This window comes from Convolutriloba macropyga, chromosome 3 (assembly GCF_964194025.1).
Source record: "Convolutriloba macropyga chromosome 3, txConMacr16.3, whole genome shotgun sequence".
In the NCBI taxonomy this organism is placed as follows: Eukaryota; Metazoa; Xenacoelomorpha; order Acoela; family Convolutidae; genus Convolutriloba; species Convolutriloba macropyga.
The window spans coordinates 62,567,303-62,581,160 of record NC_134470.1 but is presented as its reverse complement, the minus strand read 5'-3'; the positions used below and the strand labels follow the sequence as shown (position 1 = coordinate 62,581,160).

Genomic DNA, 13,858 nt, shown 5'->3' with positions numbered 1-13,858 from the left:
AGACTTATACTAAACAGTTGTTCTATAAATCGAGTTGAAAGGTTTTCTTACTTCTATAAAACGGGGAAAACAAAAAACAAATCACAAAAACTAAAGCAAAGAGTTCTTTCACAGAAATTAATAGTCGTCACTATCAGAGTCAATTTGAACTACTCTCCACTTCTTTATTCTATCTACATTGATAGATTCGTCGTCTGATATCAGCTCAAGCGTTCGTTTTGCGCACTTTTTTTCATACTTTTTGAGGGTTCGGGAGGTTGATGGTTTGCTTTTGTGATGAAGAGTTAGTAGAAACATGAATGGGGGATACGGGTCTTGGGTCTAGAAGACTAGGCGACGAACCTGATTCAGCAGCCTGATCGTCCATAAAAGAACATCTTTCAATTTCGTCCTCAATCTCTTGTTGAGTCAGATTTTCAAAATCTGCAATGTCAGCTCATCGTCACTCTAAACACGCTGGTTGAGACCGGGATCAGGCGGAGACCAGACTTCTGCTGACATTGGGGGAACTGTGTATTGAGTTGGCGGTTGACTTTCTGGCGTTAATGACTCGGCAACGTGTACAACAGTTTCTTCCTCGTCACTCGAACCTCAATCTGGATCCTGTACTACGTTGCGCATGAACATTTCCTCGCGCAGAGCGTGGTGGTCAAATGGTAGAGTTGTGATCTTGTCGTTTAAAATATACCGCTTGTCATCGTATCCAGAGAGTGACTTCTTGTTGCACACAACTGTCATTAGTCGGTGCTTGCTCGACGCAATTCTGTTGTTGATAAGTCGAACAGTTTCTCCTCCTGTGAGAACCTGTTTGTATAATTCATGTGTCATCATGCGCCTGGCGTCTTGCGTCACACTTTTTGCCGACTGCTTTGCAAGACCTAAAATAGAAATTCGTGCATTCTAGTTTTTGTTTTCCACCTTTTTTTTGCTTTCGATTTTTCTTTCAATTACTTTTGGAAATTTAATCCTAGGTCTTTTTTTCTTACTTTTTATCCGGTTTTTCTTTACTCATTCTGCTTTTTGTTGTTTTCTTGACTTTTTAGGTTTTGAAATTAGGATTTGACTATTTTTTAGGATTTGAAATTTTTAGAATTTGACTAACCATCTGCCAGTTTGATGAATACAGCTTCGGCTTCAACCTCACAAACTCGGAAATCATCTTAACTCCCATCTCATTTTTAAGTTTTAGTCACCCTTGCGCTGCTTTGATTGTACATCTCGTGATTAGTTGGAAAGTTTGAGAAATCGAAAAGGTCCTTCACTGTGGTCTTCCGCTTCAAGTCTGCAAAGAAGTCGTTTGAGAAAATTTCATAAACAAACGAGTCCGTGTCCGAGTACAGTAGTTTACAATTGAAGTGTTTCTTCATTGTATTGTAGTGGAAGTCGTGCATGAATTTCATTGAAAGATCTAAGATGCAAGCACCTACGATAGTTGGTTTGTCCCACTCTATTTCAGTCTGATTCAAGCTCATCGTTGCCAAGTTCTCATCAATGATTTTGAACGACTTCATCTGTGGAGCGCTGGTCCATTTCAGTGTTTCTTCTTCATTTCGAGCCAGTTTCACTTTTATGCGATTGCGTTTCCCCTCACGTTTTCCCAAATGCGCTGTTCAACATTAGTTTATAGAAGTTCTCCTCGAGGCTTGCCTCCTTGTTCTTGGCTTGCTTTCGCTTCTGAGTATTCAAGTTTACATATGGCGCTAGCCATTTTGGCTTGTTAAAAGCGAGTGATCAATGTAGTTTTTCAACTTTCAACCCCAACCGCACGTAGAGCTTCAATGTTTGATAATGCAAAATGTAGTTCTTTTTGGGGAACAAGGTCTGGATCAATTTTTTACTCGAAGGCGGCGCATTCATCTGCATATAATTCAAAATCTCTTCCTGATAGTCACCCAACAAGCATGCATCAACTTTCTGTTTTGTTGCGGCCAAGGGAAAATCTGAATGAAGATCATGAATTTCATCTGGGTACGACAAATCCACTTCCAATACGTAGCCAAAATCGCTATCAAAATGGTGTCTCCAACACGCTTTGGATGAACGCTTTTTCAATTTCAGGATCCCAGTTTCCGTCAGTGTGCTCACAATTGTTCAGTGGCAATGGAAACTTTTCCGTTATGCCCGCATACAAATTGTTTGCATCAGTTATTACTTTGAAGGTTGAGGGTGCTTTGGGGTTGAAATTTGGTAAATATTTGTTCGCAACCGCCAACTGCTTATTGTATATCAAGCTTACGCCACCACGAATCAATCTTTCTACCATTTCCAATTATTCTCTCTCTTTTAAAAGTCTCAAAGGCGCTTTACATAACTTTAGCATAGCATCACCAGAAAGGTTGGAAGCGGTATAGTACTGACAGCAATCCAGTCTGTATGCTTCGTAACACACCTTGCGGAAGCAGAGCATAACTGCAGCTAGAAGCACATCAGTTTTGAGATACAAACTATAGTAATCTTCAATTGTTTCACATTGAAACTTCTCAAAAACTTCTAGCGCATGTTTGTACTCGTCTTCTGTAACGCTCACTCGATACTGTTGGAGACTATTCATCCACTTTTCTCGTGGTGGGAGTTTGGTCTCTTTCAGCTCATTGAAACTATCAATGTAACAATAGGGGAAAAATCCCTTCCGTTTCAGCATTTGCACTGAACTTTCTGGCCAATCCTTAAAGTGATGTTCTAGCAAAGTAAACTGATCAGAGGGTAAGTTTTGTGCTAGAGAATCTAATGATGAGGCCATGAAATGAAATGAGTCTAGTAACTTGATATACTCATACACCGGTTTCGTTACTCCATTCTTGTCCTGACGGTTGTAGACTAGAACCCCAATTTGCAGAGCTATAATTTTCTCATCTGTATTCGGAACAATTGATACAGTATTCCTCGTTTGCTACCCTGGAGAGCGAGATTTACATAGTGAAGATTGTAGTTTGAGAGATTATGTGTTAATAATTGATCAACTGCTTATGAGGGAGCTTTAAAAAGACTTATACTATGGATTGAAAGTACTGAAGATAAAAATGACTTGGTTATTAATTGATCAGCTAGTATTGTAGGAGCTTTTAAAAGACTTATACTATGGATTAAAGGTATTGAGGATAAAAATGACTTAGTTAATAATTGATCAACTGCTTATGTAGGAGCTTTAAAAAGACTTATACTATGGAATGAAGATATTGAGGATAAAAATGACTCAGTTAATAATTGGTCAGCTAGTATTGTAGAAGCTTTTAAAAGACTTATACTATTGATTGAAGGTACTGAGGATAAAAAACATAGTTATTAATTGATCGCCTACTAGTATGGGAGCTTTTAAAAGACTAATACAAGGGATTAAAGGTACTAGGGCAAAAATGACTTAGTTATTAATTGATCAGCTAGTATTGTAGGAGCTCCTAAAAGACTTATACTATGGATTGAATGTATTGAGGATAAAAATGACTTTGTTAATAATTGTTCCTTTGCTTGAGGGAGCTTTTAGAAGACTTATACTATGGATTGAAGGTACTGAGGATAAAAATGACTTAGTTATTAATTGATCAGCTAGTATTGTAGGAGCTTTTAAAAGACTTATACTATGGATTGAAGGTATTGAGGATAAAAACGACTTAGTAAATAATTGATCAACTGCTTGTGGGAGCTTTTAAAAGACTTATACTATGGATTGAAGGTACTGAAGATAAAAATGACTTAGTTATTATTTGATCAGCTAGTATTGTAGGAGCTTTTAAAAGACTTATACTATGGATTCAAGGTATTGAGGATAAAAATGACTTATTTAATAATTGATCCACTGCGTATGTAGGAGCTTTAAAAAGACTTATACTATGGATTGAAGGTATTGAGGATAAAAATGACTTAGTTAATAATTGATCAATTGCTTATGTGGTAGCCTTTTAAGGACTTATACTATGGATTGAAGGTACTGAATATAAAAAAAGACGTGGTTAATAATTGATCAACTGCTTATGTGGGAGCTTTTAAAAGACTTAAACTATGGATGGAAGGTACTGAAGATAAAAATAACTTAATTAATGATTGCTCAACTGCTGGTGTGGGAGCTTTTAAAAGACATATACTATGGATTGAAGGTATTGAGGATAAAAATGGCTTAGTTAAAAATTGATCAACTGCTTATAAGGAAGCTTTTAAAAGACTTATACTATGGGTTGAAGGTACTGAAGATAAAAACGACTTAGTTATTAAGAGATCAGCTAGTATTGTAGGAGCTTTTAAAAGACTTATACTATGGATTGAAGGTACTGAGGATAAAAAAACCTTAGTTATTAATTGATCGGCTACTAGTATGGAGCTTTTAAAAGACTAATACATGGATTGAAAGTACTAGGGCAAAAATGACTTAAGTATTAATTGATCAGCTAGTATTGTAGGAGCTCTTAAAAGACTTATACTATGGATTGAAGGTACTGAGGATAAAATTGACTTAGATATTAATTGATCAGCTAGTATTGTAGGAGCTTTTAAAAGACTTATACTAAACAGTTGTTCTATAAATCGAGTTGAAAGGTTTTCTTACTTCTATAAAACGGGGAAAACAAAAAACAAATCACAAAAACTAAAGCAAAGAGTTCTTTCACAGAAATTAATAGTCGTCACTATCAGAGTCAATTTGAACTACTCTCCACTTCTTTATTCTATCTACATTGATAGATTCGTCGTCTGATATCAGCTCAAGCGTTCGTTTTGCGCACTTTTTTTCATACTTTTTGAGGGTTCGGGAGGTTGATGGTTTGCTTTTGTGATGAAGAGTTAGTAGAAACATGAATGGGGGATACGGGTCTTGGGTCTAGAAGACTAGGCGACGAACCTGATTCAGCAGCCTGATCGTCCATAAAAGAACATCTTTCAATTTCGTCCTCAATCTCTTGTTGAGTCAGATTTTCAAAATCTGCAATGTCAGCTCATCGTCACTGTAAACACGCTGGTTGAGACCGGGATCAGGCGGAGACCAGACTTCTGCTGACATTGGGGGAACTGTGTATTGAGTTGGCGGTTGACTTTCTGGCGTTAATGACTCGGCAACGTGTACAACAGTTTCTTCCTCGTCACTCGAACCTCAATCTGGATCCTGTACTACGTTGCGCATGAACATTTCCTCGCGCAGAGCGTGGTGGTCAAATGGTAGAGTTGTGATCTTGTCGTTTAAAATATACCGCTTGTCATCGTATCCAGAGAGTGACTTCTTGTTGCACACAACTGTCATTAGTCGGTGCTTGCTCGACGCAATTCTGTTGTTGATAAGTCGAACAGTTTCTCCTCCTGTGAGAACCTGTTTGTATAATTCATGTGTCATCATGCGCCTGGCGTCTTGCGTCACACTTTTTGCCGACTGCTTTGCAAGACCTAAAATAGAAATTCGTGCATTCTAGTTTTTGTTTTCCACCTTTTTTTTGCTTTCGATTTTTCTTTCAATTACTTTTGGAAATTTAATCCTAGGTCTTTTTTTCTTACTTTTTATCCGGTTTTTCTTTACTCATTCTGCTTTTTGTTGTTTTCTTGACTTTTTAGGTTTTGAAATTAGGATTTGACTATTTTTTAGGATTTGAAATTTTTAGAATTTGACTAACCATCTGCCAGTTTGATGAATACAGCTTCGGCTTCAACCTCACAAACTCGGACATCATCTTAACTCCCATCTCATTTTTAAGTTTTAGTCACCCTTGCGCTGCTTTGATTGTACATCTCGTGATTAGTTGGAAAGTTTGAGAAATCGAAAAGGTCCTTCACTGTGGTCTTCCGCTTCAAGTCTGCAAAGAAGTCGTTTGAGAAAATTTCATAAACAAACGAGTCCGTGTCCGAGTACAGTAGTTTACAATTGAAGTGTTTCTTCATTGTATTGTAGTGGAAGTCGTGCATGAATTTCATTGAAAGATCTAAGATGCAAGCACCTACGATAGTTGGTTTGTCCCACTCTATTTCAGTCTGATTCAAGCTCATCGTTGCCAAGTTCTCATCAATGATTTTGAACGACTTCATCTGTGGAGCGCTGGTCCATTTCAGTGTTTCTTCTTCATTTCGAGCCAGTTTCACTTTTATGCGATTGCGTTTCCCCTCACGTTTTCCCAAATGCGCTGTTCAACATTAGTTTATAGAAGTTCTCCTCGAGGCTTGCCTCCTTGTTCTTGGCTTGCTTTCGCTTCTGAGTATTCAAGTTTACATATGACGCTAGCCATTTTGGCTTGTTAAAAGCGAGTGATCAATGTAGTTTTTCAACTTTCAACCCCAACCGCACGTAGAGCTTCAATGTTTGATAATGCAAAATGTAGTTCTTTTTGGGGAACAAGGTCTGGATCAATTTTTTACTCGAAGGCGGCGCATTCATCTGCATATAATTCAAAATCTCTTCCTGATAGTCACCCAACAAGCATGCATCAACTTTCTGTTTTGTTGCGGCCAAGGGAAAATCTGAATGAAGATCATGAATTTCATCTGGGTACGACAAATCCACTTCCAATACGTAGCCAAAATCGCTATCAAAATGGTGTCTCCAACACGCTTTGGATGAACGCTTTTTCAATTTCAGGATCCCAGTTTCCGTCAGTGTGCTCACAATTGTTCAGTGGCAATGGAAACTTTTCCGTTATGCCCGCATACAAATTGTTTGCATCAGTTATTACTTTGAAGGTTGAGGGTGCTTTGGGGTTGAAATTTGGTAAATATTTGTTCGCAACCGCCAACTGCTTATTGTATATCAAGCTTACGCCACCACGAATCAATCTTTCTACCATTTCCAATTATTCTCTCTCTTTTAAAAGTCTCAAAGGCGCTTTACATAACTTTAGCATAGCATCACCAGAAAGGTTGGAAGCGGTATAGTACTGACAGCAATCCAGTCTGTATGCTTCGTAACACACCTTGCGGAAGCAGAGCATAACTGCAGCTAGAAGCACATCAGTTTTGAGATACAAACTATAGTAATCTTCAATTGTTTCACATTGAAACTTCTCAAAAACTTCTAGCGCATGTTTGTACTCGTCTTCTGTAACGCTCACTCGATACTGTTGGAGACTATTCATCCACTTTTCTCGTGGTGGGAGTTTGGTCTCTTTCAGCTCATTGAAACTATCAATGTAACAATAGGGGAAAAATCCCTTCCGTTTCAGCATTTGCACTGAACTTTCTGGCCAATCCTTAAAGTGATGTTCTAGCAAAGTAAACTGATCAGAGGGTAAGTTTTGTGCTAGAGAATCTAATGATGAGGCCATGAAATGAAATGAGTCTAGTAACTTGATATACTCATACACCGGTTTCGTTACTCCATTCTTGTCCTGACGGTTGTAGACTAGAACCCCAATTTGCAGAGCTATAATTTTCTCATCTGTATTCGGAACAATTGATACAGTATTCCTCGTTTGCTACCCTGGAGAGCGAGATTTACATAGTGAAGATTGTAGTTTGAGAGATTATGTGCTAATAGCGGAGTATAGTTCAGAAACCTCCTGTTGATGTTACAAGTGTTATGTGCCCATCCGAGGAATTCTCCAGTGAAGTGACAATGATCTAGAACTGTCGGGTTATTGAAATTGTGTTCCAATGGTTCTTCACATATCCAACAATTGGCGGCATCTTCTTTCGCGATGAGAGGCTGGCCAGAGAAATATTTGCGTTGCTGTTTAACACTGTAAATTCGTTTTGCTATGGTTTCCAAAGACTGAACAAATTCGGTCCTGTCAAACATTCAAAAGGAAACGGTTCAATTTGGTTTTGAGCCACAAACAACATTGCATAGCTACACGGTTTATGTACTTCTATTGTTCTTGTTTCTGAATTGGGTTGTATTGACATCCTGAGACAGGTTCAATGATTGACTCCAAGTCAAAAAAGCCAACAATTGGAGCAAACCAAAGGGAGTGAAACTTATTGTAGTAAAACGTTGTGTTTTTTTGGCATTCGCACGATTGCTGGTTTGTTTTTCCAGCAAGTTTCTAAATGTTTTTCGTATCGTTCTTTTGAGGTGCAAACATGAAAACAGTTTCTACAAATATGATTATCTGCTCTCACTACTCGTTCCTTGACTTTATAAGAGATCGCAAGTTTCTGATTAAAACGTAGTGATGCATTTGACCGTCGCTAAGAAGAAGAAGGTCCATATTGAATTCAGTTTTGTTTTTTGAAACTCGGAATGGTATCAGTCCGTTTTCAGCGTAGCTAAAATTGTCAACCTTTTTTTGGTTTTTTATCTTTTTTCCCCTCATTTGCTTTTGTGCCATAATCTTCTTTTTAGTTTAAAGATTTTGGAAAAGAAAGATTTTTAACTTACCGAGAAACGTTGACGCAGACATTGTTTAGCTCTTCAAAGCGAGCCATCTGGTGGAAGCCCATAGGCATGTCAAACACACCATCTGCTTGTTTTGCAAGCGGCTTGCCTTGTCCATAAGTTACTGGGCTGGTTATCCTGCGTGACGGTGCACCAGGAGGAAGAAGTTGAGAGCCAAGCCTCAAATGGTAGGCGCCAGTATAGCAAAACAGAAAACAATTCTCGTCTTCTCGGTTTCTGATTTCAGCAGAGAGCATGTGCGCGCTAGTTTGCCTGGAGGCGCCAAATATGATGATGCCCTTATCGGTTTAGCTTTTGCTAATCGGATTTCAATGTTGACAACTTGGTCGGGAGTCCAACCACTACCATGAGAAGCAAAATTGTTGAGCGCTAGGAGCATCTGTTCTACCATTGCAGGGAAGGTTTTATCTGCAAGACCATGGAAATCCACTCGTTCCATTTTGATGCAACATGAATCAAAATTCTATCGGGCTGGCTTGATGATAGATCATCATAAGTTTTCATGGGTTTGACCAGATCGATAACTGAGTTGAACTGAACTTTTTGTAAGTGTTGCTGAACACAAATGTTGACAATGTTTTCAATCTCGGCGTTTTGGCTGCATAACGTGTAAAAGACCAACGTCTCTTGACCCGACTGTAATCTCATAGACTTTCAGTGTATCGCCACAAGCGCGTTTGCTTGGTATGTTGCCTGAGTCCTGTAGGTTGTTTGCATCTACACTCCAATCTGGTAGACCGTGGAAAGTGTTCATGTGCTCAAGATAACTAGCGTCACGTGAAAAACATTTTTGACAGTATATGCAGTATCGTGGACTGGTCGCCTCATGCTGCACAGTCATGTGTCCTGTTAGCTCATACAGGCTTCTTGTGGTGAAACCACATTCAGTGCACTCGAATGAGTTTGCTTGAGGATAGATCTTATGCACTTCTCTCCGATGTCGACAAACGCTTCTTCTATTTGCCAGTAGTTTATGACAAATTTCGCACTTGGCTTGCCCCATCCCACAAAATTGATTGTTGCTGTAAGAGAGTAACTGTGAAAGGAACGATTAATTAAAAAGTTTAGAAGTGACAAAAATGTATCAAGTTTGAATCAACTGAACGCAAAGTGTAAGGCAAAAAGCAATGAGTAATTTTTCAGTCCGGGGACCCCGCTTTCAATACGTTGATTGGCCAATTGGATGCAAGCAAGCTGTGTCCCTTTTTTTGTTTGTTTTTGTCGAGGGCTCGTCGCGTAAGTGACGCAATTCAACCTGGTAGCGTTACGTTTGGTTTAAATAGCGCACTCGGGTCCATACAAAAATCTAAGGAATTTGTTTCCAAGCCATCAACACAAGTCTGAAGAACTTGAATTTGTTTACAAGCCATCAACGTTTTTGTCATAGTCGGACGATTTAGTTTGTTTTTCAGGGGAGGGGGAATTTAGTTCATTATGAAGGTGAAGTTTTGGTTAGTGAGTCATTGACATAACTAAAAAGAAAGCGTGTATAATTGTTTACTTCATATGTTTTATAAATGACAACAGCTGAATTTCATTGATACCGGGAATGAATGGAAAATTATCATTGGGGACACAATGAGCTATATAAATGCAATAAAGTCCACACATTTGAGAGTCTGCACTTTGTAGGTGTTTATTTGAGCAACGTCTGTCTTCGATGAGGTCCACTATAATGCCATCATTAGTGCTTTGTCGAAATCGATCTGATATGTGTTTATATGAATAGAGAGGTAATGCCAGCGTGTTGCGAATGCAAAGTAAGCGTATATATTTATATAAACTAAGCAGCGTATGTTTGTAAGCGTGTAAGCGTATATATTTGAATTGAATAGCAAGCAATCAAGGCGGCATAGCGCAGACGGTAACGCACTGGACTCCGAATCGAAGGGTCGCTGGTTTGAGCCCCCAACTACGACCAAATTGGCAAAGCAAAATCAGTATTCTAATACATGTACCTTGAGCAACGGACTGTTAGAGAGCGGTTTGGGCCGAACCAGCCCAATTTAGACTAAGATGACTTAGACATAAAATTATTAGAGTATCAAAACGCTTTGAATGGTTCAATTTTAAGGCCAATGCAAGGCCAAATTACGTCATACATGAACTGAATCGACCGATATTGGCTAGCAAAAGGCTAACAGGTAGTGTCTAGCCTTTTTGCCGCCAGTGTTACTTTGAATAACTTTTGTTAACGTTGTTAAGTGAACTTCTTATGTGTCGTATGTTATGTACACAAGTTATAGTTGGCATAAAAAAGGCCGTTTCTTGAATCTTATTCGATTCGTAATTGTTGAATAAAGATTTCCCGTCTTCAGTTTTGTTACCTTCGAGTTTATTGTCGGATACAAGGCTCGAACATTTGGTCCACCACGTGAGAAAAAACCAGGACGAGGATTTTTCGTTCTTACATCGACTTCTATCGGTCAGGGGCCGGCTCAACGTTGGTGATAGTGTTCTGTGGAGCACTGCTAGTGGTTCAGGGTCCAGTAGAGTGACTTTGGCAGTCAGAGGCCGGGTCAACGTTGGTGATAGTGTTCTGTGGAGCACTGCTAGTGGTTCAGTGTTGCGTAGTGTGACTTTGGCACTCAGAGGCCGGGTCAACGTTGGTGATAGTGTTCTGTGGAGCACTGCTAGTGGTTCAGTGTCCAGTAGAGTGACTTTGGCAGTCAGAGGCCGGGTCAACGTTGGTGATAGTGTTCTGTGGAGCACTGCTAGTGGTTCAGTGTTGCGTAGTGTGACTTTGGCACTCAGAGGCCGGGTCAACGTTGGTGATAGTGTTCCGTGGAGCACTGCTAGTGGTTCAGTGTCCCGTAGAGTGACTTTGGCAGTCAGAGGCCGGGTCAACGTTGGTGATAGTGTTCTGTGGAGCACTGCTAGTGGTTCAGTGTTGCGTAGTGTGACTTTGGCAGTCAGAGGCCGGGTCAACGTTGGTGATAGTGTTCTGTGGAGCACTGCTAGTGGTTCAGTGTTGCGTAGTGTGACTTTGGCACTCAGAGGCCGGGTCAACGCTGGTGATAGTGTTCCGTGGAGCACTGCTAGTGGTTCAGTGTCCCGTAGAGTGACTTTGGCAGTCAGAGGCCGGGTCAACGTTGGTGATAGTGTTCTGTGGAGCACTGCTAGTGGTTCAGTGTTGCGTAGTGTGACTTTGGCAGTCAGAGGCCGGGTCAACGTTGGTGATAGTGTTCTGTGGAGCACTGCTAGTGGTTCAGTGTCCCGTTGAGTGACTTTGGCAGTCAGAGGCCGGGTCAACGTTGGTGATAGTGGTCCGTGGAGCATTGCTAGTGGGTCAGTGTCCTGTGGAGTGACTTTGACAGTCGGAGGCGTGGTCCGGTAACTTCATAGTGACGTGAGGAGCATAGAGTTCCAAAACTGTAAGCTCAACTGTTGGGACTACTTTAGTAGTTGATCAGACGTTGTCAGACTCTTAAACTTGGTGCTAATATTTTACACTGGCGGCACATACTTAGCCTAGATATACTTTTGAACCCATAGCACTAAGCCGAAAACCTTCGGGTGCTCAGTTAGCCAAATAACTTCGGGTGCTCAGCTAGCCGAATAACTTGGGGTGCTCAATTAGCCGAAAAACTTTGGGTGCTCAATTAGCCGAATAACTTTGAGTGCTCAATTAGCCGAATCACTTCGGGTGCTCAGTTAGCCGAATAACTTTGGGTGCTCAATTAGCCGAATAACTTTGGGTGCTCAATTAGCCGAATAACTTTGGGTGCTCAATTAGCCGAATAACTTTGGGTGCTCAATTAGCCGAATAACTTCGGGTGCTCAGCTAGCCGAATAACTTTGGGTGCTCAATTAGCCGAATAAGTTTGGGTGCTCAATTAGCCGAATAACTTCGGGCGCTCAATTAGCCGAATAACTTCGGTTGCTCAGTTAGCCGAATAACTTGTGTGTTCAATTAGCCGAAAATTTTTTGGGCGTTCACTTAGCCGAAAATTTTTTGGGTGTTCACTTAGCCGAAAAAATTTTGGGTGTTCATTTAGCCGAAAATTTTTTGGGTGTTCAATTAGCCGAAAAATTTTGGGTGTTCACTTAGCCGAAAAATTTTTGGGTGTTCATTTAGCCGAAAAATTTTTGGGTGTTCAATTAGCCAAAAATTTTTTTGGGTGTTCAATTAGCCGAAAAATTTTTGGGTGTTCACTTAGCCGAAAAATTTTTGGGTGTTCAATTAGCCGAAAAATTTTTGGTTGTTCAATTAGCCGAAAAAATTTGGGTGTTCAGTTAGCCGAAAATTTTTGGGTGTTCAATTAGCCTAAAATTTTTTGGGTGTTCAATTAGCCGAAAATTTTTGTATTCAATTAGCCGAAAAATTGGGTGTTCATTTAGCCGAAAACTTTTAGCAGTTCACTTAGCCGAATTCAATGCTTTTTATAGTAGGTGCTAGTTCATTGAGCCGCACAATAAACAAACTACGGGACCCTCAGTATACACGACACCTTAATACATCTATAGCTGAGCCCGGACTCAGTTTTAAGGCCGTTAAACAGAGAAAGACCGTGCAATTTAAGCTCAAATACGAGTACCCACAGGCAAGTGAAGTAATAATTTGGCACGACGCTATAAACAATAGCTTAACACCCCATCATAACAATAATCATAGCCCACTATCTGCGTCTGAACTCATTCAAGAACTTTACGCAATCGAAAAAAAGATAAAAGCTATTGTTTACTGTCCACGACAAGGCGCCCCAGATATCTTCGAGGACCTGAAGAAAACAAGTTTCGTCGTGGTTCACGTCATAAAAGATCTCCTATCAAAGCGCAAAGCCAAGGATCCTTCGATTCTGAACGACTATTTGCAACTTCATCCGCCCTTCTGCTGTGAAATAAAATCACTCTCTATTGTGAGATTTCATAGCGCCAACCTAAATTGTCTGATAAAAAAGATCAGACCAAAAAGGCTTAACCAGCGCCGTCGAAAAGCTCGAGCAAACAGGGCTGCCGCTCTCGAGGGGAACTCTGCTGACGAGCCGTGTCTAGCTTAAGTGCAAGGCTATAGCTTGTTTGCAGTTTTTTCCTCGTTCGTGGTTGATCTGTTCCTTTGAGCCTTTAAGAAACTAAATTATAGTCCGTTTCCCAATTCCTCATAGTGTATTTGATTAACGAAATTATTGCTTGTAACGATTCCCCTTTCTTATTCTTTTGCTGTTAAGAGTCATCTGAAATTCTGAATATTGTATTAAGTGTGCCTAATTCATTGAAACAAATATCTAACATTTAATACCGTTTTTTTCAAGATGGAAGCTCAGGCCATCAAGTTGTCTGAAGCTAGATCTAAAGTTGAATTAAGTGTGAATGACTTGTACAAAAGAATCGACGAAGCAACAAATAGTAAAACACGAAAAACAAAAGTCGAGACATTAGTCAACAAAGCAAAGGAACTCTTGTCAACAGCAATTGACAAAAACGATCAACTGGTTCAGTTAGCCTCACGACATCCAAATAAAATAAAACTCACTGAGGAGCTTGAACTTTGGCTCAAAGAAGCAAGCGAAGCTCATGACAATTATGTAGCAAAAGCACGACAATACATTGAGCTCAGTG

At 39.9% G+C, this 13,858-nt stretch overlaps 1 protein-coding gene across 1 annotated transcript; it reads right to left on the bottom strand.

Moving 5' to 3' along the window:
• Positions 1-591: 591 nt before the first annotated feature.
• Positions 592-8,303, bottom strand: LOC142336693 (uncharacterized). The gene is made up of 10 exons (XM_075385605.1): positions 8,282-8,303; positions 6,845-7,339; positions 5,680-6,092; positions 5,589-5,625; positions 5,104-5,364; positions 4,829-4,909; positions 2,359-2,853; positions 1,194-1,606; positions 1,103-1,139; positions 592-878 (listed from the first exon to the last, which is right to left on the bottom strand). Exons 1-10 carry the CDS (start codon positions 8,301-8,303, stop codon positions 592-594), a joined length of 2,541 nt encoding a protein of 846 aa, XP_075241720.1.
• Positions 8,304-13,858: the final 5,555 nt, after the last annotated feature.

Bases quoted from the DNA above. Each gene is read 5' to 3' on its own strand.
- LOC142336693 (XM_075385605.1), bottom strand. From the start codon at position 8,303: ATGTCTGCGTCAACGTTTCTCG. The intron at 5,626-5,679 runs GTGACTAAAACT...CGAGTTTGTGAG, and splicing joins ACAATCAAAGCAGCGCAAGG to GTTGAAGCCGAAGCTGTATT. The intron at 879-1,102 runs GTTAGTCAAATT...TTTCTATTTTAG, and splicing joins ATTCATCAAACTGGCAGATG to GTCTTGCAAAGCAGTCGGCA.